This window comes from Aquarana catesbeiana, linkage group LG03 (genome assembly GCF_042186555.1).
Source record: "Aquarana catesbeiana isolate 2022-GZ linkage group LG03, ASM4218655v1, whole genome shotgun sequence".
Lineage (NCBI taxonomy): Eukaryota > Metazoa > Chordata > Amphibia > Anura > Ranidae > Aquarana > Aquarana catesbeiana.
In genome coordinates, this window is record NC_133326.1 from 114,708,494 (window position 1) to 114,734,864 (window position 26,371).

Genomic DNA, 26,371 nt, shown 5'->3' on the forward strand with positions numbered 1-26,371 from the left:
TATTTTTTTCCTTGTATAGATTGCAAGTAATAGGGAAAGCATCTGTAGGACATATGGTGGAAGTCTTGGTTAATAATGAAGTGCAGAACCTCATTCTCTTTAGTGTTTGTTCCACAGTTTTGGCTTTTCTATTGTGAATAGATTGGTTCCTCATTTAAGCTGTGCGTTCTCATATTGTTCTGTTACTGATGATAATAAACAGTTTGTGATATATTACCTCATGACCAAACACATTGGTTCTAGGTATTTTGTAACTTTTTAATAGGTTTGATTGTTGGGAAAATATATAAATGGGAGGAGGGCTCTAAATTCCTTCAGGAACCTGAGCTACCTGATTACTCATAGGGAGTTATCTGTTCAGGATCATTAGCAATGGATGAGGAAATGTAAGTGCATTTGAAAATGTTGATGCTACCATGACAAATTGCATCCTACACAATAAAGAGAGGAACCCATGGATAAGCCATCTACAATCCCCCTGTGTGAACTTAAAGTAGAACTATAGGCAAAAATTTTTTTTTTTTTTTTCCATTTTTGATAGGTCAAGAAAGGGTTTTAACTCCCTGTGTTATATATATATATATATATATATATATATATATATATATATATATATATATATATATATATATATATATATATATATATATATATATATATATATATATATATATATATATATTTACCATCTGTGACTTATTGGGGAGTTTTCCCTTCACTTCCTGTCCCATAGCCAAAAAGGAAGTGAGAGGAAAGCCCTGCAAATTCTTAGGGACCCCCAGGTCACCAGAACTAATGTCCCTATTGGAAGGTTTTTTTCCTCCAACTTTTCTGGGGTCAATCCAGAATTTTGGGATTTTCTTTTACTTTCAATGAAAATGGTAAACAGGACAAATAGAGAGAAGGAATCTCCCCAATGGGGGCACAGATGGCAATAAAAACTGACAAGCGTTCTTAACCTCTTTACTCTATCCAAAACTTAAAATAAAGTTTTGCGTTTGTTATACTTTAAGTTAGAACTAGTAACAAAACATCTTTATCTTTATTTAGGATAGGCTTATGACTCCTGTCAATGTTTTTTTTTTTTTTTTTTCCTTCTGTATTCCATTGGGAAGACTTCACTTCTTGTCCCATAGCCAAAGCTGGAAGTGTGCAAAAATCCCTCCAGATTGAGGGGATCCCTGGTTGCTGTCAGTATTACCTGAAATGGTGTCCCCATTGGAAGATTTTCCCCTCTATTCCAGTCCTGGTGAATTAGCCCTTATGGTTTTACTGCAGTGCTTGCGGTCTTATTTAGAAGTAGTGGCTGCTATAAAGCGCCAGTATATTTTTATGGTAATGGCCTAATTTCATTTAACATCAGGTGACACTCTAGGTAGAAAAGGAGTTAAAGTTAATCTGGGTTATACTGGATATTCCATTGAATGAATGGTGTTAAAAATGATTGTTACAGAGAGCGCTGTTCTGATTTATTTATTGATCTGTATTCTCTGTGTAAGCAATTGAGTAGATTTAAATTGTAACGAGGTCTGTTGGAAGGAGTAAAAATTGATCGGTACTGGACACAAATTTAAAAGAAAAGTCCACCTGTCTGACCACGTTGCACCATATTTAGTGTGTAACATAAAACATGGTCAAAGTTTGCGACACATACACACACACACACACACACACACACACACACACACACACACACACACACACACACACACACCCCCTTACATAATCCCAGGGGTTCTTCTCCCTGACGCCTTCTGCCAATATTTGAATTTGGCAAAGCTCTGTGAATAATTAGACTACACATCCTATCTTCCCAGAGGAAAGAAGGTCTTGTAGTTATCATGGGAACACAACTTCGGTGATCACCACGCTCCTGGTCCATTGTCACTTCTTCCAGCTCCGTAGCCGAAAGTCCTCAGAGCAGTTGAAGTAGTCTGCAGAAGCCTGTGCATTGAGTTTGTAATTCACTGGTCAGGGTTACAATGCTTTGCAGGCTTATAAAAAGTAATTGCACATTTTGTTATTAATCATTAGTGTGGTGTATTATTATTTTTTTTTTAATTTTTTTTTTTTTGCACATGGTGGGCCTTGACACGTTGCTAATAGTAGGCGTCAAGGATTTAGAAAGCCTGTCCTTGTTATGTTTGGGACAGTTGTTACGGCTCCTATTGTGTTTGGCGACAGATGTAAAGCCTTTGTGGGAAATGTTGCTGTTTTCGTGCTTAGTCTGGCTAGCCTCTCAGCAGGAATAGTTGTTTTCATTGACTGAATAAATTGCTTATCCTCTAATCATCATCCATTATTGGCATGGGCATATACACTTGACACTCGGGCTGACAAGAATGATCTATACCTTCAGAAGTCTCTCGTTCTGAACTTTGCCTGTGTGCGTATCCACCGAGAGCAAGCCTAGTCCTCCTGGTCATCAGAAGTGAGGAAAGCCGCCAGAAAAAGGCCTACATTTTAATTGTTGGTCCTATTTGAGAGATTAATGAGCCAGAGGATCCTGCCACAGCCAGCCATAAATCACTGAGCTTTCAGAGAGTCTCCTTGTCACCCACCAGAGTGGAGTCTTCTCAGCATGGCCGCTGGTACAGGGAGGCTGGCAGCTGGCAGCTGCTTCCTTGTAATTAAACAGCCAATGAGCAGCTAATTAAGACATATGTGTATACAGGAGTAAAAATGGGTATGTTAATGAATTGAAGAAATCTATTCATTAGGCAGGAATTGTCAGAAGGCTAGTACAGACTGGCTAGATTTATCCAGGCCTTGTGTTCTCAGGTTGGGTTTGTGGGACTGAATGTACACAGAGGAAGGAGGTAGCATGACTACAGAAACTCATTCAGAAAGCCACGATCTTCGAGTTCTAGGTAAAATGTGTAGCTGTATGGAGAAACTGGTCACCTTTTATGTACATGTGTTGAGTCAAAAAATTAAAATTAAATCGTTTGAGTATTAAAAGAGATTTCTGTTTGCATTGATGTGTAACACTGTATGAAATATGCATTGCTGTCTTTTAGAGCTAAACTCTGGGCACAAAAAAATTTATTCAATTATATTCATCAATAGCTTGTACAAACCCCCAGATATTTCCTTTAAAAGTAGCGATATCATCACTGTGCTGTGCATAACCCCGAGCAGAGCTGTGGAAGGGATCCAGCAGCTCCATCTACTACAGGCTGCCTGCAAAAACCTGAAGGAAGGAGCGGATACAAAGCTGTCATCCTGAAGGATCACATCAGTCATTTGCCTTTTTTATAGGAAGCTCCTGCAAAGAGGCAAAGTTTCACTCTAGATTGCTGTACAAATTCCAAAAAAAAAACTAAATAAAGGGATCTATTTCTAAAAAAAAAAAAAAAAAAAAAAAAAAAAAAGTTTGTTGGATCTAGCCCATTATGAAAGACTTGCTTTAAAACTAGTCCCTCCAGCCGCACGCTGACAGGGCTTCCATCTTCACCTGGTCTTTCTTCTGGGTTTGTGGGTTCAGGGCCATTTGAATGGCTGAGCTGCGATGACATCACTCTCATGGCACAGCTCTCTCAATGGATGGCGTGCCTCAGTATGCATGCCCCAGTGATGTCACCGGCTGTTGCTAAAGTAAATATCTCCCTAAACTGTGCACTTTTAAGAGATATTTACTGTACGTACAGGTAAGCCTTATTATAAGCTTACCTGTAAGTATAAATAAGCTTCCCTACTGCTTTAGTATAATGATTCCTTATGATCATCGGTTCCACCTAGTGGCCAGAATGCAATAATAAAAAAATTAAAGCGATTGTAAACAGCCACCTTGTAAAAGAACCCGTTCAGTTTAAATTAGAAACGAAAGACAAAACATTTTGTGTATAGATATGTAAAAACCTTTTTTATAATTTTTTTTTTTCCCCCCATCCCCATGATTAAGCTCTAACCTTACCTGTAAGTAGAAATAAAAAAAAACGGACTTCACTACTGCTTTAGTATAGTGATTCCTTATAATCGTCGGCTCCACCTAGTGGCCATAATGCAATTTTTTTTTTTAAAGTGATTGTAAATGATCACCTAAAAGAACCTATTTTGTTTAAAATAGTAGCAAAAGGCAAAACCTTTGTGTAAAACCTCATACCCTTTTTTTGGGTTGTTTTAAAAGTGATCACGTTTCCTCTGTTCTCTGTTGCATCGCATACTAGCACATTATGTGACACCTGCAAAATAAGCCTTTGCCATCCATTTTTGCCCCTCTTCATTCCAGGGCCACCGACTCTGGCTCTTTGACTGGCCGGAGCCGCATGACATCACTCCAGTCAAAAGGAGCGCCACTCACGGCACTCGCTCGTGAAGAAACGGGGGGGGGGGGGTGTTGCTTCACCGCGCATGCGCCAATGTGATTATCGGCACAGTATATAGTAAATATCTCCTGAACGGCAGATATTTGCAGCACCTATAGGTAAGCCTCTTTCTAGGCTTACCTATAGGTACAACTTGCAAACGTAGGTTTACAACCTCTTTAAACTTTATTGTCAAAAATGCAAGGCAAGCTTGCCCTTTAAAACATTGGGTTTAATGTTCAAAGCAGGCTAAAGGATGACACAAATTTATTTTCTCCAGCATTTGGCAGTAGCACCACCAATATCTGTGGTGCAGTCAAAAGGAAATATGAGAAAATGACATTATGGGTTATGAGAACCAACCTTTCAGACACTTGGTCTTGAGGCCCAGCATCATAATTTTATACCTTTTTGTATTAACAATATGTATGTGTATATTTCAGTGTAAAATGTTTAGTATGTACACTTTTATTAACGTTTGGCTTTGTTCACAGGGTTTCTTCAGACGCAGCCAGCAGAGTAATGCTACATATTCCTGTCCACGGCAAAAGAATTGTTTGATCGACCGGACGAGTAGGAACCGCTGCCAGCACTGTCGGTTGCAGAAATGCCTTTCTGTGGGCATGTCACGTGATGGTAAGACCCACTCTCCCCATTTTTTATGTTACTACTTTATTCTACAACCTCAGTAATTTAAACATCTTACATAGTTGAATGTGGAAACTGAAACTTTATTAGAGCCCTAAGAAATCCCTGTGTGATTGCAGCTCCCCCGTCCAGTAAAGCCTCATGCACACTAGACTCTTCCGGATGCTTTTCTCCTGACGTGAAAAGCGGCAATTAAAAACGTGCCTAAAGCTGCATTTTTCAAGAGTGTTTAGGCGTGTTTAGACATTGTTCAGGTGCGTCAAGCAGTAGGGAGTTCATTTCATTGGCCAGAATATTAATTTATTCTGGCTATTGAAATGAATAAACGCTCAAGTTCTAAACGTGCTTGGCGTTTAGGCGCGCCGGGTGTTTTTTCTGCCCAAATGATCCTCTCCTGATTGCGATTTTTTTTTTTTTTTGCGTGCACACAGCACACATAATCGTCTAATATAGAGTGTTATTTAGGGCAGAAAAAATATGTCAAATGCCTGTAAAATGTGCATAAGGCCTTACAAAGGATTCTCATCTCCAATAGATTTTTATTAAAATGAAGTCCAACTCCCATCTTGCTTTTGTCTGAAGGGCTTGGAAACCCGTACCAAGAAGTTAGTAATCTGCCTCTTTCTAAAAAAAATACTAGTCCCTTTGCTGTCCTGCTGATCAAGTGGCTTGGGTTCTTTTTTGAGTCGTCAATAACCTGAAACAAATATGCAGATCTGGAGTACTGACTTTTCTGATCTGAATGCTTGTTCCAGGTCAGTGACTAATAGTCGTGAGACCTGAGGCCACTAGTATTTTCAGAAGAAGCTCCAAAACTGAATCCTCTGGATTTTCTTTGGACTGGTTTCCTTGCTGTCTAAACCAAAAAATAAAATAAATTCAATTGGAAATCATCATGAGGTTTTACTACAGTACTATCAGTGTATGGTTGATATCTGATCTATCTAATTACACATCTGTGTCTCATGAAAGCCCAAGACCTATACCTGGGGGGTGCCCCTTTGTTACTAAATCAAATGGACAGGTTTCTGGGAAAGTTAGGAGACTGAGCCAAAAAATAGGAGCCCATAATTTTAATGAGCAATTACTATGTGTGCTGCAAACATACGCTCATAAGTACAATAACTAGCCTATTCAGAAAGAGTGATTAGCATATATTTAAAGTACATGAAATATCGGTACAGACACTTTGTACTCAAGTATTGCATGATTCTTTGTTTTGTTCCCACTCTAATGCCAAGTAACTCTCAGGATTTGCCCTCCTAATACTCCAGCAACAAATGATATCAATCCTAAAGTTTAGTCTATTCACATTACATACCTATACTGTGCACATTATAACCAGATGTTACCCATGACATTCCAACTATTGCCGTACCTTGAAGGAATTTGCAAGACATATGGGAGCTGCCATTGCTTATTTGTGGAGGGCAGGCTGAAGGGCTGTCTTCCTAATTCTGGGTCACTAAATAGCAAGTCATTACCTTGGAACAAGTATGCAGAACGGTACTTAAAGTGTTATTAAACCCAGGACCCTGCATTCACTATATCTGGTCTCCCACAGTACACAGAAATGCAATTCTTTTAGTAAAAATAAACTGCTAAATACCTTTTCACATCAGCAGTATAAAGCAGTCTAGTGACTTCTATTAGTGTCTGGCCAAGCACTGGTTAAAGTTTGTAGGAGTAGTTTTCATTCTCCTCTGACTGTCCTATGAGGCTGCATGACCCCTGACCCTCTGGACAGTGCTGATTGGCCCTGTGCTGATCACATGCACACTCCCCCCAAAAAAATCTCTAGCAATACACACCAAATTGAGCAGAGTGCCTCCGAGACTCTGTACTATCAGCAGATGGATTGGGGACAGTAAAAGAAGGGGAGGATCAGAGAGGATTAAACAACCTTTTTATTCAATGCAGAGGATTGACCCCTTAGATTTCATAGTGAGTATAACAAGCATGCTTTACTGCATATACAAACTGTTTTTACTATTGTGGGTTTAGTAACACTTTAAGAAATTTTCAGCTTCATTGGTGGGATACTTTTGCCAGGTTAGTGAATCAGTAGGTAGTAAGTCAAGCATTATCACCTTTAGAGATGGTTATTGGATATGTTTCTCTCTTTACAGGTTCACGTTAAAGTGGTTGTATAGTCAAATTTTTAACTTTTACCTACAGGTAAGCCTATAATAAGACTTACCTGTAGGTAAAAAAAAATCTCCTAAACCTGTACAGTTTACTAGATATTCCTCTTGCAATGAGCGCTGACAGCACCGGCGCATGCGCACAGGGGATTCTTGGCTGAAAGCCCGGCAGACACCGGACCTTGCTGGAAAGAAGTCTCCCACATGCAAGCGTGGGAGTGACGACATCGCGGCTCCAGCCACTCATAGTGTTGGAGCTGCAATACCTGGAAGACACGCCGAGGCAACATGTCAGCTACCTCGGTGTGGACCAGGTGAGATACCGATGCCTCATTCTAAGGTAAGTATTTCATAATCAGCTAGTATGCTGTGCATACTAGCTGATTATGCCTTTTGCCTTACAGGGGTATAAAAAACAAAAAAATGTCAGCGGGTTTACGACCGCTTTAAGCCCCCTACTCCACACAGTATAATGCTGGCAATACACGGCCATGATTTTAGCTGATTCCTACTGAACCATTTAAAATTGGATCTGTGATGGCCCTGTTGGCACCGCTCAGTTTGACCAACCTTGATTAAAAAAAAATCTAAGGAGTCAGGGCTGGGTGGAAAATTATTTGAGTGGCTACATCCTTTCAGATGCAGTCACTGTTTGGGTGTTCAAACGGTTGTCTGAATACAGTAGGGGCGATTCCTCCATTGACACTGTTCAGCTTCAATGGAGAGCTAAAGGAGAGAAATCTGTCCCTATGGGGTTTAGTTTTGCCTGATTCCTGCTGAATCAGCCAAAATACAAACCGTGAGTTGCCCTGTTGCTACCACCTGGCTTAACCAGCTGCAATCTGAAAATTGAAGGAGGCTGGTGGAAATTTATCGGCCAAACATTAAAGTGATTGTAAAAGCATTTTTTTTTTTTTTTTTTGTGTTGTTTTTTCTTTTTTATATAAAAATAACAAACATGTTCTACTTACCTGCTCCTTGCAGTGGCTGCACAGGGCAGCCTAGATCTTCCTCTTCTCAGGACCTTCTTCGGTGCTCCTGGCCCCTCCCTCCTGTTGAGTGCCCCCACAGCAGGCAGCTTACTATTGGGGCACAAGAGCCAAGCCACAGCTATGTGTTTCCATTTAGGCACGGAGCCGCGGTTCGGCCCCTACTCCGTCTTTCTCCTCATTGGCTAACTGACTTTGACTGCAGTGGGAGTCAGTGGCGCCACTGCTGTATCTCAGACAATCAGAAGGGAGAGGCCGAGGCACTCGTGAAAATCACTGGATCGAGAGGGGGGCTCAAGTAAGTATTAGAGGGCTGGTGCACACAGAAGGCTTTATCATTTTTCTTATTTATTTTTTTCCATTTTTTTTTTTTTTAAAGATGTTTCACGATAAGTAAAGAAACCATTTGGCAAGCATGTTGATAGATAACACAAAATAAGAAAGTCACATCACTCTGTAATACAATTTCTGTCACCTAATGGAATGACAAGTGTGAAAAGAACGTCCTGGAAAGTATCTGTACCCCATGTGTTTGTTTTTGCACGGTGAACACCGTCAGTAAAAATATTAAATAAATTTAAAAAAAAGGAAAACAGTATAAAAAGAAGAGAAAGAAGTATAACATATAAAAGGAAAGGTCGAGAAGAGGGTCCGATCAAAACTGCCACTCCTTCAGAGCTAGGAGGCCCATCGGTACCGTCTCAATTTTGGAAATCTTAAGTCGACAAGGCCCTGTATTCTTCAGAGTATACAAATTTGTGCCAGTAGAGCTGTTTTTTGAGGAATTTATCGCTGAGGACTTTCTCAGTAGCCACTAGGTTCTCCAACTCGTTAATTTCGGCAACTTTTCTCACCCAGATGGTTATGGGCGGTGCCTGTGCCTGCTTCTAAAAGAGCGGGATGCAGCTCTTCGGTGCGGTAATCATAAGTGGCAAGATGGAGCGTCTGTAAACCTTGCCAGAGAAACAGTGGTGATGCGGAAGAAAACGCGCAGGCTCCTTAGGTAGGACATGATCAGTACATTTTTGGATTATACGGTGAATCTCTGTCCAAAAGAAGTACAATAGACGGTAGGCCCAGAAAATGTGGAGAAGGGAGCCAGTCTTCTCTCCACATCTCCAACAAACACCTAAGCATTGAGGAAACATCTTATGAATCTTAACAGGTGTATGGTACCACTGGTTCAGGATCTTGAAACCAGATTCCTGGTGTTTCGCACAAATAGAAGTTTCATAGGAAAACGGGAGAATTCTTTCCACCTGTTTATACGTAAAGCTCAGCCCTCAGTCTTGTTCCCATTTGGAAATATATGGCAGTGGGAGGTGGAGACACCAGCAAAGGTTAAGTCTGGGACACTGCGTGGCGCAGCGGAGATTGTTCTGTACAAAGGATTTCAAATGTGGTAAGGGGACGTGTAAAGGCATCCGCGGAGGGTGGAGAGCCAATGAAATGGGCCTACTGTCATTTCTGCGAAAAGGAAAGGCCTGTGAAGCCCTGGCCAACCATAATTTGCTGTTTGTAATCCATTGTCCACTAAAAAGTGCCTGGCCTGATGCAAACCTTTCAAATCCTGACTCCTGGAGACCAGGACTGAAGACGGAGTTCCCCACAGTAGGGGTAATCGGTGACTGATCCGGAGCAATGCAGCAAGAATGGGAGATTTTGTCAAAAACCCGCCAGGTTTTCCTCACAGTGGGTAAGAACCTTATGACACCAGAACACGGAATCGAGCCATATCTGGGAAAGTGTCCACTCCACTTGTACCCACTGTTTGAGCGATCCATGGCACCAATCCAATATTCTGGTAAGGTGACACGCCACATGATAGAGATTAGCATCCAGTAGAGCCATACCTCCCAGCAGCTTCGGTAATTGCATGATCGACTGACCAAGACACGGGGGGGTTTGTAAGCCCACAGAAAGTGAATCCGCTCGGTTGACCACCTGAAGGAAGGCACTCGGTACCTTAAGGCTTTTTATCTTAATGCATAGAATTCATTAAGATAAAAAAAACTTCTGCCTTTACAACCCCTTTAACTGCAGCTTTTCAGATCACTGTTCAGGTATAATAACAGATGTGGGAGCAGTGGCTTTCAGAAACAATCACAGGAAAGGAAGATTCCTCTGTCTACACTGTTCAACGTGGCTAGAGGAATCTATTGAGTTATTGAAATCTTAATGTGTGTGGCTAACTCTTGCACAATACATACTGTAGCTCTTCCATTATCCAGTCTAGCGACTGGAAGAACCAGCTATACACACACAGTACAGCCTGGGGCACTAACAGTCAGTTCTGTTCACCGTCTACAAGAGAGCACAATTTCCTTCTTTTTTATTTATTTATTTTTTTATCATCTGAGAATTTCAGTAGCTTGTCCACTGCAACACACCAGCACAGTGTATCTCGTACGTAATGGCCTCCCACACAGTGTAAGGCTTCAGCTGCCCACGTTTACATTGCATACAGTGTATAATTCAAGTGTTCTGTTTTACTTTACATTTTACGCTCTCCTGCTACCTAGTGGGGGTTATTTACTAAAGGCAAATCCACTTTGCACTACAAGTGCACTTAGAAGTGCAGTCGCTGTAGATCTGGGGGGGGGGAGGGGGACATGCAAGGAAAATATAAAAACAGCATTTTAGCTTGCACATGATTGTATGATAAAATCAGCAGAGCTTCCCCTCATTTCAGGTCTTCCCCTCAGATCTACAGCGATTGCACTTCCAAGTGCACTTGTAGTGCAGAGTGGATTTGCCTTTAGTAAATCAACCCCAGTATATTGTGTGATTCTGGAAATATGAAGGCTGCCATTGCTGATCTCTCTTCTGAAGGTTTTAGCAGCCTGACTGTCAAAGTGATCCAGTGAAGTCAGTAAATCTGTGATATTGGCTTGGATAAATACATGCGGGTCAGGAGTTCTGTCTTTGTTCTGCCTTTATTGGTTCATATTTGATAGGGTGGTGACTATGAAAGTACTGAAGCTAGAGAGATTAACATTTTCAGAAGGAGGTTGGCAATGGCAGGTTACTAATTTCTCTTACTACAATCTTCTCTTTAAAGGATAGGTTCACCTTTAGGAACATCTTACACCTGTATTTAGGGTATGTAGCATGCTCCCAGTCACCTGCTTTTCACCCCCAGAGTTCTGCCCACACAGCCGCATCATTCATCCCCAGAGATCTGTGAATGAATAAACTACAAGTTCCATCTGCCCACACAGCCGAAGATTGCTTTAGTTCTCAGTGGACTACAATTACGCTGATCAGCAAACTCCTAGTCCAATGACCCTTCTGCCAGCTTTCTAACTGAAAGCCCATACAAAGGTACAGGCAGAAAGCTGGAGGGGGCCTAACATTGCCCCTGCGATCCACTGATCACAGGTGCAATGCCTATCAGGCTCTTGTGGGGGAAAAAAAATGCATGTCTTTTTTTCTTTATTTTCTTCTTAAAGGTGGACTTGGCCTTTAAACTGGTAAGGAATTTCAAGTCCCAGCAATTTCTGCCAGCAGTGACTGGTAGACTATACCTGACCATTTACTACAACAGCTAGAAGTCCTGTAAAGACTGCAATAGAGTGTACAACTCCAGGCTCATTTCTTCCTCTAGACAGGTCCTTCTTTCACATGCGTGTATATCTTCATCCTTCTACTTCTCCCTGCAAGTCCTGCCTTCGTTTTCTGTTACCGCAGAGATCCTGCAGTAGTTTCCATGTCCTATTGACATGCAGTACTCACTACTACTACTAGCAGCCCTTCATTGAATGTGCAAAGATGGCAGTGTGTTGTGTAACAGTAGTCTGCCCAATTTTCTCAGTGTTTACAATGTGTTCAACGTGAGCAGGAAGGTTGTTTTCCTGTTTCCAGGTAATGTTACTACAGCGACCGGGATATGCCCAGTACTGATTGAGAGCTTCCAAGCAGACACAGCATTTCTAGTGCTCCTGGAAATTGTGTTTATTGCCATAAGAGTGAAAGGTTTTAATAGCATGGTGGGGAGATGAATTATGTGCAACAACTTGTAGCTGCTTTTTAGAAATCCTCTTCCCTTGTTCTGGCAAAAATCAGTCAATTAACAGCTACAATTCTACTGGTTGTTATAGGCCGTAGCAGTACATCACAGTTCATGCAGTGTCTGTAATTAAAGAAAGCTATTACTGTGAAGAATGGGTTCCCAAGGCCAATTCATTGAGGTTCTATTCAGGAGACGGTACTGACCAGAGTTCAATCCCAAATGAATACATACACCTTAGTAAATGATATGATAATTTTCCAGATCTATTACATTGACTTTAATTAGCCTCTGTAACATTTTGTCTTTGTTTGCTACAGTTAGTAGGGAGCAGAGCATTTTTCTAACTAGGGATGAGCAAAATCTGCCCAGGTTTGATTCCTGGTCACAGAAGGTCCTCGAAACTTTGAAAATCCAAACATTTTTCCGAACTCCATTGTAGTCTGTAGAGGCATAGGAAGCTAGGCACTGACACAGAGGACCTATATCACTGTGAAAAAAGAAAACAAACATAGAGTAGGGAGGACAGAGTTTCATGTGGCTTTGAGGGCTACATTGAAGGTTTGACCTGGGGGGACCTAGGTAGCTTACATACAGCAGCACCCCAATCTGATCATTCATTCTCCCTATCTATCCTTTCTTATATATATATATATATATATATATATATATATATATATATATATATATATATATATATATATATATATATATATATATATATATATATATATATATATATATATATATATATATATAAAAATATTTATTTTATTTTTTTTTTTTTGCATGTAACAGCTTCAGGCTTATATTCTAACAAGAAAAGAGAGCATGGCATATTCTTCTTACCTGTCCAGTCACAGAAAATGTAACCAAAAACGTGATTTCATCGTCCTGGCCTCGGCTGGAAAAACTGCATAAATCTCAGGAATTAAAGGGTAGAAATACAAATCCTTTAGCATGTAATACAGCTCCCATATTATGTTTTTCATTTGTGTATTTGGAGTTTAACTTAAACCTGAATTCCAGGCAAATCAGCTTTAAGCAAAGCAGTTGAGATTAACCTGGTAAACAAACATGGCATGCCTAAAGCTGGCAGGAAATGGTATATATGAAACATTCATGTGCAATAGCTGATATTTATATAACTGTAAAAAAGAAAAATATTACAGTATTTTATATTTTAGACATACATATAATGAATGCAAATAAATACAAAGCACTTTACTGTAAATTAATTATTTTAGAACTTTATTGCCCTGGTGATGTTGCATACTTCCATGTAGTACGTACTCTGGCACTAGGTGTTGATCAGCACAAAAGTGGGCATTTTGTAAAAAAGGAATGTTCTAAAAGTAATGCTAAAAGCTTTCTGTGTGTTGGTCAATTAATGAGACTTGACTCTTTTTTTTTTTTTTTTTTTTTTTATACCTTCCCCCAGCTGTAAAGTTTGGTCGCATGTCTAAAAAGCAGAGAGACAGCTTATATGCGGAAGTGCAGAAACATCGCATGCAGCAGCAGCGGGATCACCAGCAGCAACCAGGGGAGGCAGAGCCACTAACTCCTGTGGGATATGGTCTGACCCCCAATGGGCTCACAGAACTGAGAGATGACCTGGGAGGATACATGGAAGGGCACACGCCTGATGAAGGCAAGACTGAGTCAGCAGTGAGCAGCTTCTACCTAGATATCCAACCATCCCCAGATCAGTCCGGCTTGGATGTTAATGGCATCAAACCTGAACCAGACTATACACCTGCCTCATCCTTCTTCCCATACTGCTCATTTACTAACGGAGAAGCCTCCCCAACTATATCTATGGCCGAACTTGGTAAGTTGCACTGGAAATAACTGTTGGATTGATGCCTATGTGCGAAATGTCATCATGTTTTAAACTCTATTCTATAGTCCTGTTATTGGCCTTGTGCCTTGGGTGCTGTCAAAAATGGAAATTATATTTAGGACGACAATGTGGTGAAGGAAAAAAAAAATTCATTTTTGGAACACTGTCTGTTTTTGTAATTGGTTTGATTGGGATTCTCAAGACTCTGGACATTTGGCAGCTCACGTTCATACATATATTACTGAACATTTATAAAGAATAATGTGAAAATAAATTTTGCTTATACATAGAAAAGAGAAAAGCCAAGTAACGAATGAGCAGCTAGGGTTTGAGTGACTTGTCCTTTCTATAGATAGACTGATTTGTAATATATCAGTCACATTTGACACTGACATACAATACACCGAGAACCGGCTCCAAATTAAAAAATAAATAAATAAAAGTGATCTATGCAGTTGTGACCAGAAGTGCAAACCAATGTCATTGTAAAGTTGCAACAGTATGGGTAAGTTATGGGGAACTCTTCAGTTTAGATCCGTATTTTTAATTAGTTTGCAAGCCTTTTTTTATTCCTTATAAATGAGTTTGAACCTCTGTTATGTCTGAAAACGTATCTGTGACGTTTTGCTTACACTTGCAATGAAATCATTGTGTTGGAAATATTATTTTACATGCCCACATAGATTCGCAGACAGAACAAGATGTTTGCTGCTGTTATCTAGAAACTCCTCTTCTGTGCTCCTCTTTGGTTCAGGTGCTCTTTACTTACTGATGCCTGATCTTCCTCACTTCATGGTTGAAGCCCCACCCACCCCTATCCCCCACATGCAATGTTAAAGTGGAACTAAAGCCACAAATACCTCTGCTCCAACAATCTGACATCCACAAGGTCACTCGCAAGCATCTTCACCTGTGTGCATGCATGCGATAATGTCCGTCCCCCGCCTGCCATTTAAGAGGCCAAAAACCTGGCACCCAGAAGTAGTTGGGGAGAAGATGACAGCCACCTTCAAGAGATTTAACTACTGCATCCTTGGAATGTGGAGTTGAGTACTTTTTGAGGGTTCAGTTCTACTTTAGTAATGAAGTCAGGAAAAGTCAAGCCCCAGTAACCAGCTGAAGCCAAATCAGAGAGGCTGCATTTCTGGATAATGGTGGGCATCTTGTGGTGCCTGCACTTACAGCCATATCCCGATCAGTCTGCACCTCCCAGGGGCAGAATTATTGAATTACAGCTACCACTTCACCTAATGGAAGTTGCTTCCCCATTGGCTGAAACTCTACAATCTTGATTGCTAACAGTAGAGGAATTATAGAGGGAAATATCTCAATGGGTTATGTAACACCATTGGATAATGTGAGTTAAAGTGATTGTAAAGGTACAGTGTTTTAAAAGTAATAAACATGTCAAACTTACCTGCTTTGTGCAATTGTTTTGCACAGGGAAGCCCTGATCCTCCAGTTCTGGAGTCCTCCATTGGTGCTCCTGGTTCCTCCTCTCTTCTGACTGCCCCCATAGCAAACCGCTTGCTATGGGGACATTCATGTGGGCTCAATTCTAAGCCAGGATATGTACATCTGTTGACACACACAGTGCAGCTTGTCCGCTCCCTCCGCCCTGGATTTGACAGACAGCAGCAGGCACAGCGCTGGATTGGGATTGGGCTCAGGCAAGTTTTTGGGGGGGGGGGGGGGGGGGGTTGGACGGATCACAGAAGGTTTTTTTTTACCCAAATGCAGAGAGTGCATTAAGGAAGGTAAAAAAAAACTTTACAACTACTTTTAAGTTGTAAATAGATTCATTAATGTTACTTTTTAAAATTTAAATGATGTACAGGTTCACTTTATCTTTGTAACTTTCTACAACAATCTAGTTTCTGGATTACAGCGGTGCATGTTTCATTGACTGACCTTTTAACCCATTCATTTACAAAAAGCAGTGGTTTCAGTTTGACATTTTGATTACTATTATTTCTCATCCACAGAACATCTTGCTCAGAACATCTCCAAATCCCATATGGAAACCTGCCAGTATTTACGTGAAGAGCTCCAGCAGATAACATGGCAAACCTTTCTCCAGGAAGAGATTGAAAACTATCAGAGCAAGGTAAAATATGTCCTGATAACCGCTACATTTTAAAGTTCTGCTATAATTTAAAAATAATCCAAAAATATGTTTCCTGTTTTCAGTGATGTGTGATTTTATTCTTCTGATTGTAGCTAAATATCAGTGGGCAAATATTGTTTTGCATTCTTACGCAAATAAGCTTGTTTTGTAATGAGAACCGCATCATTTTGATCTGTAATGCATTTGTTAATACTAGGGCTGCAACTAACGATTATTTTCACAATCGATTAGCTTGGCGATTTATTGTTTCGATTAATCGGTTAATAACCTAAAAAAAAAAAATGTGGTGAATAATTTGGTTAATATGTAGTTTTTAAAAAAGGCAATTTATTCCTTAATATCTCTATGCAGTGGTAAATATAAATAACCAACTATATGGTTAGGGAGCAAAATATCGAATCCACTCTGAGAATACCAGACAGAGATATGCTGTATATACTATTAAAGGGTGAATCTGGTAACTATCATCAGACTCGGAGATCAAACTTCTTTATTTAAAAAAACAATGTCTTCCTTAAAAAAAAATGTAATTTTAAGAAAGTTTGTTTGATTTTTTAATTGGGTCAAATCGACATTCATTTTCAACCACAGTGATGGGAAAATTTGTAAATAGAAAACCTCTTGGTTAAAGAAATGTAAAAAACAGATTGTTAAAGACACATGAAAATTTCAAACATTCTTTCATTCAGCGAATATACAAAGATTTTTCGTCTGAATATTCTCATCTGAAAATTGATCCGTGTGGCCAGCATAAGGTTCGGTACACACCTATGCAGTTTGCTTTTGATCTGTTTCTGCAGTGCTTTTTGCTGGGCGTTTTTGATATTTGCACATGTGATTTTGCTGCGATTTGCGTTTTTTGCATTTTTTTTGGCCAATTTGTTGGGCAGATTAAAAAACGCAAATTGCTGCAAAAACGCATTACATGCTTTTCTGCAGCTTCTCCATTGAAGTATATTGAATCAAAAAAGCACCATTTTGCATTTAAAAAAAAAAAAAAAAAAATCCCTGACCCTTTCCAAATACAGGAAGTCCCCGAGTTACGAACACAATAGGGACTGTAGGTTTGTTCGTAAGTCGAAGTTGTTCATAAGTCGCAACACTGCATTTGTAAGTGTAACCTCCGGTCAGAACACTGCATTCGTAAGTGTAACGTCCGCCTGTGCATGGATGTGGGATGTTCCGGGCGCTTGTTATGTTATCTGGGGCTCTTCTGGCCATGCAGTACTGCAGTATGGGATCCAGAGGTATCCAGGACCAGCGTGGATCACAAGTGGCCGGCCTTTGAGGCCGTTCGTAAGTAGGAGACTTTCGTAACTCTGGGACTGCCTCAGCGGCTGAAAAAAGCATAGATGTGAACGTGTCCCATAAGAAACCGTGTAAATGAACTGTAGTGCGTTTCTGCAAAAAGCACAAAAAAACACATAAATGTGAACCAGGTGTAAGATGTTTAGTAACATAATGGGGTTAAATAAAACTAAAATTAGCCATTTATAGTACAAAAAGAGCAGATAATCACTACTGTAAGGGGTTCATTTTTTTTTACAGTAGAACTGACTGTAATATTTACAGTAGCGATTTGCTCTTTTTTGTACTATAAAGGGCTTATTTTTATTTTATTTATTTATTTATTTTTTAACCCCATTATGTTACTGGCCGATTAATCGATTATGAAAATAGTAATCGATTAGTTGTTGATTAATGGATTAGTTATTTCAGCCCTGGTTAATACATATGACATATGCATTTGTTATTTATACTTTGCTGTATACTGAATTGCTGCACAGGAATAATGCTGAATTTTCGTTACCATTTTTCACACAGGAATCGCGTAAAGAAAATCCAGTACATAGAGAAGCTGGGGAATAGGGCAGAGGAAGGGAGATAAAGAAAGCAGTGAATGAAAGCATTCATTATAACCCAGAATAACTCCCCTTGAGTACACAGGCAGTGTCAGATTGAGGTATTGGCTTCCAAGCAGTGTGCCAGTTCAGAATGTCCTTTGTAGAAACAGGAGGGCTTGCGTCACCCTACAAATATCATTCTGCCAGAGCATAGGTTTTTATTCCCATATTGAACTTATGTTTTTTTTTCGAGCATTGTCTTTTTATGGCCATATAAGCAGTATTTTCCATTTTTTATTAGACGTACACATAAAACGATCAGCCTAATGTAAATAATCTTTATGAATGTGTGCTGAGAATTTTGAATTTCTGTTGTCTACGTATAATTGTACTTCTATGTGTACTGTACATTGAGCAGCCATATTTGAGCCTTACATGCACAGGTCCTGCTTCCTGCAGTACTACATGTTTATTGTGATTTACCCCTACCTAAGTCTGTGGATCTGTAGACATGCAGAACAAGGTACCCCTTCTGTAAATGTGGTCATATCTCATTCATTCTAAAGCCGTTCTCTTATACACCCCAGTGTTATTTGAAGGAGCGGTCGTCAGAATGGGCAGGTGGCATTCCAGAAATATGTGCAAAAGCATACCTTTGTGCAGCACAGGTCACTTTGTCAAGGGAAAAGTTTAAGGGTGGTCAGGGTCTTGTAACACTGTTTCAGGATTGTAGAAGTAATTTCTTGGTACTTTATTACTAATTGAGGCCTAGTGTGCAAAAAAATAAAATGAGGTCTCTCTGAGAATCTGGGAACATAATATTTAAGTCACTCTCCCATTTGGACAGAAATGTTATATCTTGCCAGGAGTGTATTCCCATTAGTATTTGGTAGGACATATAGAGGGTCTTTCTTAATTAGCCACTATCTCGGCAGAGTTCCCTGAATGGTGTAAGTTGTTTTTGAAAGGAAACTGGTTTGGACAAGGAACAAAAAAAAGCGGGTGGTTGAATTCTCTACATTCCCAATTGTGTCAGTTTGCAGATTCATAATTTACACCTAGTTGTAGGAGCTCAGAATGTTTGAGGCTCACATAAGTCCTTGTTCAGACTAAGTTTTAGACACTTTGGGGTTGATTTACTAAAACCGGAGAGTGCAAAATCTGGTGCTGCTGTGCATAGTAGCCAATTGGCCTCTAACTTCAGCTTGTTCTTTTAAGCTTTGATAAAACCTGGAAGCTTATTGGTTTCTATGCAGCGCTGCACCAAATTTTACACACTCCAGATTTAGAAAATCAACCCCTGTTTGCTTTTCCCTCTTCAGATCTTCCTTTGGTGGTCACCAGTGTTGTAGAGAGCAGTGATGATGGCAGCATCACTCTGCAATATTGTACATTAGCGCAGGGTACCATGGGGTCCATGACACCCTACACTCACAGCAGTGATGCAACTAGGACCTTCAGGCCCCAAGAAACCATGAAACCAGGCCCTCCTGACCCCCAGCCAGGGCCCTTCCCTCTGAGCCCAGAGGCGGAACACCAGGGCCCGGTTGCAAGTGTGACCTTTGTGACCCTAGTAGTTCTATGACTGGTGCCAATAGTTTGTTAATTTTTGATCTTTTGGTTTGTTATTATTTTTTTACAATTTCTTTTTTATTATTTATTTATAATTTTATTTACAATTTTTCTTTATTTTTTGCTGTTCTTTTTAGGAGCCCCGTTGGGGGTCTCTGGTTGCTATATCAGGGGTCTAAACAGATCTCTGTTTCACCTTTGAGACAGAGAAAGGAGATTGAGGATAGCCCTCAATCTCCTACTCTGCAGCCTCAGCTGCACTGAATGAACAGTAATAGATCTGTACAGAGCTTCCCATTCATTCACAAACTGAAGCTCAGCAAACAAAGTTTAATATGTTTCAGTTATGAATGGACAGAGTCAGCAGTCGGTACGGATCACTGACTCTCCATTCAGAAAAGGAAGGGTCCTGTAAATTATACATTTACTGGCCCCTTCCTCGCTCTCTATCCTGATAGATCCCCCAAAGCCACCAGCAGGAGAGGGAAGGTAGGGCCCTGGTAGAGCTCAGGAGGATGAGAGGGGATGGGACCTGGAGAGAGCAGGGCTGGTGAGCACACGGGGGGCAGCAGAAAGAAGATGACAGGAAGAGCGACAGGGGCTGCTGCATATAGAGAAACGAATCTCCACTTTCCTCCTGCAGCCGCTGAATTCCTGCTTCTCCTCCTCTCTCTGCTGCAGAAGGAAAATGGAGAGATCAGTTCCTCTATATGCAGCTGCTCCTCCTATTCAGGTGTACAGGGGCGGCACACTTGGGTATGGGCTGTGTATGAACTGGCATGGTTAGTTTTCAGCTGTGCTGAAAAATCCCCATTGTTTATGGAACTCCAGTAAGTCATCCCAGTGACTCGTACTCTTCACATTGCAGTGACTCATACCCTACAAAAGCGTTCAGCTAGACTCGCAGTGACGGCGAACCTTGGCACCCCAGATGTTTTGGAACTACATTTCCCATGATGCTCAACTACGCTGCAGAGTGCATGAGCATCCTGGGAAATGTAGTTCCAAAACATCTGGGGTGCCAATGTTTGCCATCACTGAGCTAGAGGTTTCTATCAGACAAAATCAGCTTCAAAGCAAGCTGTTCTGCTTTGCTGTCTATTGAGATAAACCATAGTGCTTTGGGATTTCTTTTTCATGTATAAATGATTATTTGTAAAACAGAAATTGTGTACTGACACTAAGAAAACCTATATAAAATGCCAATGTATAAAAAAAAAAAAAAAAACTACCGTAAAACTGATCTAAAACATTATGGTTTACCCAAATAGAGGAAGGCACGTGGAAGATTTGATTTGCTTTGCTGCAGTTAGAGCAAAGCAAATAGAGCGTGTGCTGCAGTGTTGGTGTTAAAGTGACACTGTTTTCTTGCCCATTCAAGGCAAAATGATAATATCAAGTCTAAGGGCCCTTCCTGACCCACTGATACCTTGTCAGCACTTCCCTCCTGTTTTTTTTCCTCTGTCACAGCTGGCAGCAATGCCCAATATTTTAAGGTAAGGGAAAGCATGTGAACCCTCCCATGTGACAGTGCTCAGGTCTAGTAGCCAGTCCTAAGGCCCAAACACACATGAGAGGAAGTAATGTTACTACTCCTTTTGCATCAAACACCAGCCAACACTGAGCAATGGAGGGGGCATGCTGGCAAAGTAAGTATCTGGGAAGGAGGGCTTTTCTAAGACACTGTCACTTTACCCTGGGCAAGGTAACACAGTTCCTTAAACACTATAGCACTTGTTCTGTGCAGGAGCTTTGTTGAGCAATCCCTTAGGTCAGGTGACTGCTTGATTTTTGATCAGTGTGGGAGATTTGATACAATTGGGCCAGAATACAATATATTGCTATATAGTTCATGTATGTAAAGCATTCAGGTTACTTTAGTGCCATTTGCAGGATTATATACAGTTGTCAGACCATAGTTTAAAGCCCAACTCTGGAATGGAGAGAAATGGAAACCCTTTCAGTTGGGTTCCCCCCCTCACTGCAGGCATTACATGCTTGTTAAGTTTAAGGGTTAGAGAAGAAGGCCGTATTACTAACCTTCTTCCTCGTTCTGCCAGGCTCCAGTGCCCTTCTCTTCCTTTCTCTGCCCTGGACTGTGGGCAGGCCCTTGGTGTAATTGCGTAAAGTGTGGGCTATTAATCCTGCATTGTTCATGGATGCAGGTAAGAGACCGTGGCTGGGATTGCTTTGGAGAGGAGCGCGAATAGGGCCAATCAACAGGAGTGAGGCGTAAAGTCAGTCTTGCTCCTTTAGCCCTATACCCCTAGACTTTGCACACAGTTAACCACTGCAAGGGTCTTTTTTTTTTCTTGTGCCCGGAGTTGGGCTTTAATTGTAATGCTGCTGCCCCTTTTAAAGTAAATGAGATATTACATTCTGGTTTGTAACCCTGACTCTTGCCTCTCTGTGGAGAAAACTTCTGAATTAACAATTCCTTTTTCCTTTTCAGCAACGAGAAGTGATGTGGCAGCTTTGTGCAGTCAAAATAACAGAGGCCATTCAGTATGTGGTGGAATTTGCCAAACGCATTGATGGGTTCATGGAGCTGTGTCAGAATGATCAGATCGTGTTGCTAAAAGCAGGTAAATACAAAGATGACATTTAAACAATAAGTCAACTGCATTTAAAAATACATTTATTAAAGTGATACTAAAGGCTCAGTTTTTTTTCATTCAAAAATAACAACTAGGTCATACTTTGCCTGCTCTGAGCAGTGGTTTTGCACAGAGCAGCCCAGATCCTGCACTTCTCGGGTCCCTATCCGGCCCTCCTGGCACTTCCCTCCTGCCTAGTGCCCCCACAGCAAACAGCTTGCTATGGGGTCACCAGAGCCAAGGCACTGTGTGTCCATTCAGACACAGAGCTGCAGTTCGGTTCTGCCCCTCTTCTCATTGGCTCACTTACTTTGACAGCAGCAGGAGCCAATGGTGCCACGCTGCTGTCTCAACCAATGAGGAGGGAGAGTCCCGGGCAGCTGAGACTCTCCTGCAACATCGCTGAATCGAGATGGGCTCAGGTAAGTATTGGGGGGCTGAGGGGGGTTGCTGCCCACAGAAGGCTTTTTATGTTAATGCATAGAATGCATTAAAATAAAAAAAACTTCTGACTTTAATACAGAGATTCATTTGTCCATAAAAATGGTAGCTGGCAACTCTGAAACTTTAGTATAAATTCTTTATTGGTTACACAAATGCTGATACAAAATCCAAAGTGCTAACGTGTTTCGGCTTACAAAGCCTTCTCCAGCATGCTATAAGGAAGGCTTTGTGAGCAGAAACACGTTAGCACTTTGGATTCCGTAACCAATAAAAAATGTAAGAATCTAAGAAGTTTCCGAGTTGCCAGCTACCATTATTATGACTGTATGCTGTGGAGAGAAAGCGCTGGCCGGAGCACCAGTCTCTCCTGTCTTTACACTTTTAACATAGCAGTTGAGCTTGGTAATATTTTTTTTTTAATATATTTTTCTGTAGTTCAGCTTTAATTTATAAAATAGTTTAATGGTCTGAACTTATAGCATTCAGTCAAATTTTTTCTGATTGGTTGTTGGTTGCTATTGGTTACTGCACTTAGTGTTTAAATTATTACACTGTTTATTAAATAAGGCCTGAAGTGTAAAGCTCATCATACATCCTCCTTCAGATCTACCAAAACTATGTAGTGCAAGGGTCTGCCTGACTGGATTCAAATTGATTGGATAGATTGGGTCATTCTTGATGAGTCTGTAAAATTAAAAAAAATTGCCCTGGACTTCAAGTGGTTAATCATTGTGAGACCAGCAATATATACAGTATATGTATATAATATATGTATGTATGTGTGTGTGTGTGTGTATGTATGTATGTATGTATATATATATATATAATGTGTGTGTGTGTGTGTGTGTGTCACTTTAATCCAACTTGCATTGCAATGCGCACAATTTTTTTTTTCTACTCCTGCAGGTTCCTTAGAAGTCGTTTTCATCAGAATGTGTCGTGCCTTTGATTCACAAAACAACACCGTATATTTTGATGGCAAATATGCAGGCATAGAAGTCTTCAAGTCACTTGGCAAGTATTTCATAATACACATTGGTATATGTCCCATGTCATGTTTGCCAGTGGGCCTTTCTGCTTTGTGTTAGCTGTCCAAGGTAGTATGGAGCATGCAACAATTTCACAATATAAGAAGTAAAAAAAAAAACACAGCCAAGGACTGCGGTCACACATTTATTTAAATTATTTTGGTTATTGATAAAACTTAGGGTCATATAAACTCATTTTATTTTAATAAATCCTTTCATGTTTATAGTGATATTGTGGCACAGTCACTATTATCGGTTATCCTGAGACTGTGTGCTGCGAGGTTATTTCACTGTAGTTCATCCCCAAGCGCTGGACTTTTTGGAAATTTATGGATGTAAAGCCACTTTTTTTCTTACTATAGTTCCCTGTGTTCCATAACATGATGTTCCCTGGTGTATGTGATTTATAAAAAAAATACGCTGCCTAATACCTTATTTCAGGACGCTGCTCTGACAGCTCCTGACGCCAGTCGGAAGGAGAGGAGGAGACCGGTGGGCAGTCACGTGAGAGCTGAGCGGCACTCTGAAATAAGGTATTAGGCAGCATATTTTTTATAATTCACATTCACTGGGGAACATCATGTTATCTAACACCGGGAACCATAGTAAGAAGACCAGCAGGAAGGAAGGATCGGGGAGCAGATCTGGGCTGACGGGGGTGGGGGGTGGGGTGGGAAAGACAGAGGAGAGATGCGGATGACAGAGGCTTGTAAGCTGACCAGGGTGTCAGGGATCAGCAGCCATAATAAACTGTGGACAGTTTACAGAGATGGCAGGATCAGCCAGGTACATTTATCTCACAAAAGTGAGTACACCCCTCACATTTTTGTAAATGTTTTATTTTATATCTTCATGTGACAACACTGAAGAATTTGCACTTTGCTACAATGTAAAGTAGTAAGTGTACAGCTTGTATAACAGTGTAAAATGTGCTGTCCCCTCAAAATAATGCAACACGCAGCCATTAATGTCTAAACCGCTGGCAACAAGAGTGAGTGAAAATATCCAAATTGGGCACAAAGTGTCAATATTTTGTGTGGCCACTATTATTTTCCAGAACTACCTTAACCCTCTTGGGCATAGAGTTCACCAGAGCTTCACAGGTTGCCACTGGAGTCCTCTTCCATTCCTCCATGACAACCTCACGGTGCAGGTGGATGTTGGAGACCTCCACCTTCTGTTTGAGGATGCCCCACAGATGCTCAATATCAATAGGTTTTAGGTCTGGAGACATGCTTGGCCAGTCCATCACCTTTACCCTCTGCTTCTTTAGCAAGGCAGTGGTCGTCTTGGAGGTGTGTTTTGGGGTCGTTATGTTGGAGTACTGCCCTGTGGCCCAGTCTCCGAAGGGAGGGTATCATGCTCGGCTTCAGTATGTCACAGTACATGTTGGCATTCATGGTTCCCTCAATGAACTGTAGCTCCCCAGTGCTGGCAGCACTCATGCAGCCCCAGACCATGACACTCCCACCACCATGCTTGACTGTAGGCAAGACACACTTGTCTTTATACTCCTCACCTGGTTGCCGCAATACACGCTTGACACATCTGAACCAAATAAGTTTATCCTGGTCTCTTCAGACCACAGGACATGGTTCCAGTAATCCATGTCCTTAGTCTGCTTGTCTTCAGCAAACTGTTTGTGGGCTTTCTTGTGTATCATCTTTAGAAGAGGCTTCCTTCTGGGATGACAGCCATGCAGACCAATTTGATGCAGTGTGCGGCGTATGGTCTGAGCACTGACAGGCCGACCCCCCCCCCACACACACCTCTTCAACCTCTGCAGCAATGCTGACAGCACTCTTACGTCTATTTACCAAAAACAACCTCTGGATATGACGCCGATCATGTGCACTCAACTTCTTTGGTCGACCATGGTGAGGCCTGTTCTGAGTGGAACCTGTCCTGTTAAACCAATGTATGGTCTTGGCCACCGTGCTGCAGCTCAGTTTCAGGGTCTTAGCAATCTTCCTATGGCCTATGCCATCTTTATGTAGAACAACAATTCTTTTTTTCAGATCCTCAGACCGTTCTTTGCCATGAGGTGCCATGTTGAACTTCCAGTGACCAGTATGAGAGAGAGCGATGACCCCAAATTTAACACACCTGCTCCCCATTCACACCTGAGACCTAGTAACATGAACAAGTCATATGACTCTGGGGGGGGGGGGGTGGCTAATTGGGCCCAATTTGGACATTTTCACTTAGGGGTGTACTCACTTCTGTTGCCAGCGGTTTAGACATTAATGGCTGTGTGTTGAGTTATTTTGAGGGGACAGCAAATTGACACTGTTATACAAGCTGTACACTCACTACGTTACATTGTAGCAAATTGTGTAATTTCTTCAGTGTTGTCACATGAATAGATAATAAAAAATTTACAAAAATGTGAGCGGTGTACTCACTTTTGTGAGATATTGTATTTCAGGTAAGAGGGCCAAATTACACAGCACAGGTGCTGTGCTGTATAACATGTTTTAAAGGAACAGGATGCATTTTTTATTTATTTTTTGGGTTACAAACGCTTTAAGGCAGGAAAGCGTAAAAATAAGGTTGTTGGACGACCCCCTGATATCTCTAATCTCCTTAGATAAGCAAACTATTTATATGAAGTCATATCTTTATTACAAACTGTTAAAAAGAGACATATCACATCATAAGGGCAACATATAGCCCAGAATGTATAAGGACTAAATAAAAGATAATAGTCAGTGGAAATCGCCTACACATTGCGCGGTCAAAGCCGATTCTCTAGTATCAACAAACATATATGATAAATACAAAATACAAACAAATCGACAAAAAACGGTTTGTATAC

At 40.9% G+C, this 26,371-nt stretch overlaps 1 protein-coding gene across 2 annotated transcripts in view; it reads left to right on the top strand.

The window, feature by feature from the left end:
* LOC141131584 (nuclear receptor ROR-alpha A) overlaps positions 1 to 26,371 on the top strand; it is a 685,522-nt gene that overhangs the window by 642,774 nt on the left and 16,377 nt on the right. For both annotated transcript variants that reach the window (XM_073619022.1, XM_073619023.1), the window contains 5 exons: positions 4,802 to 4,943; positions 13,539 to 13,928; positions 15,926 to 16,047; positions 21,937 to 22,069; positions 23,432 to 23,539. In XM_073619022.1, coding sequence (XP_073475123.1) covers positions 4,802 to 4,943; positions 13,539 to 13,928; positions 15,926 to 16,047; positions 21,937 to 22,069; positions 23,432 to 23,539 — 895 coding nt within the window. The remainder of the gene's footprint in view (positions 1 to 4,801; positions 4,944 to 13,538; positions 13,929 to 15,925; positions 16,048 to 21,936; positions 22,070 to 23,431; positions 23,540 to 26,371) is intronic.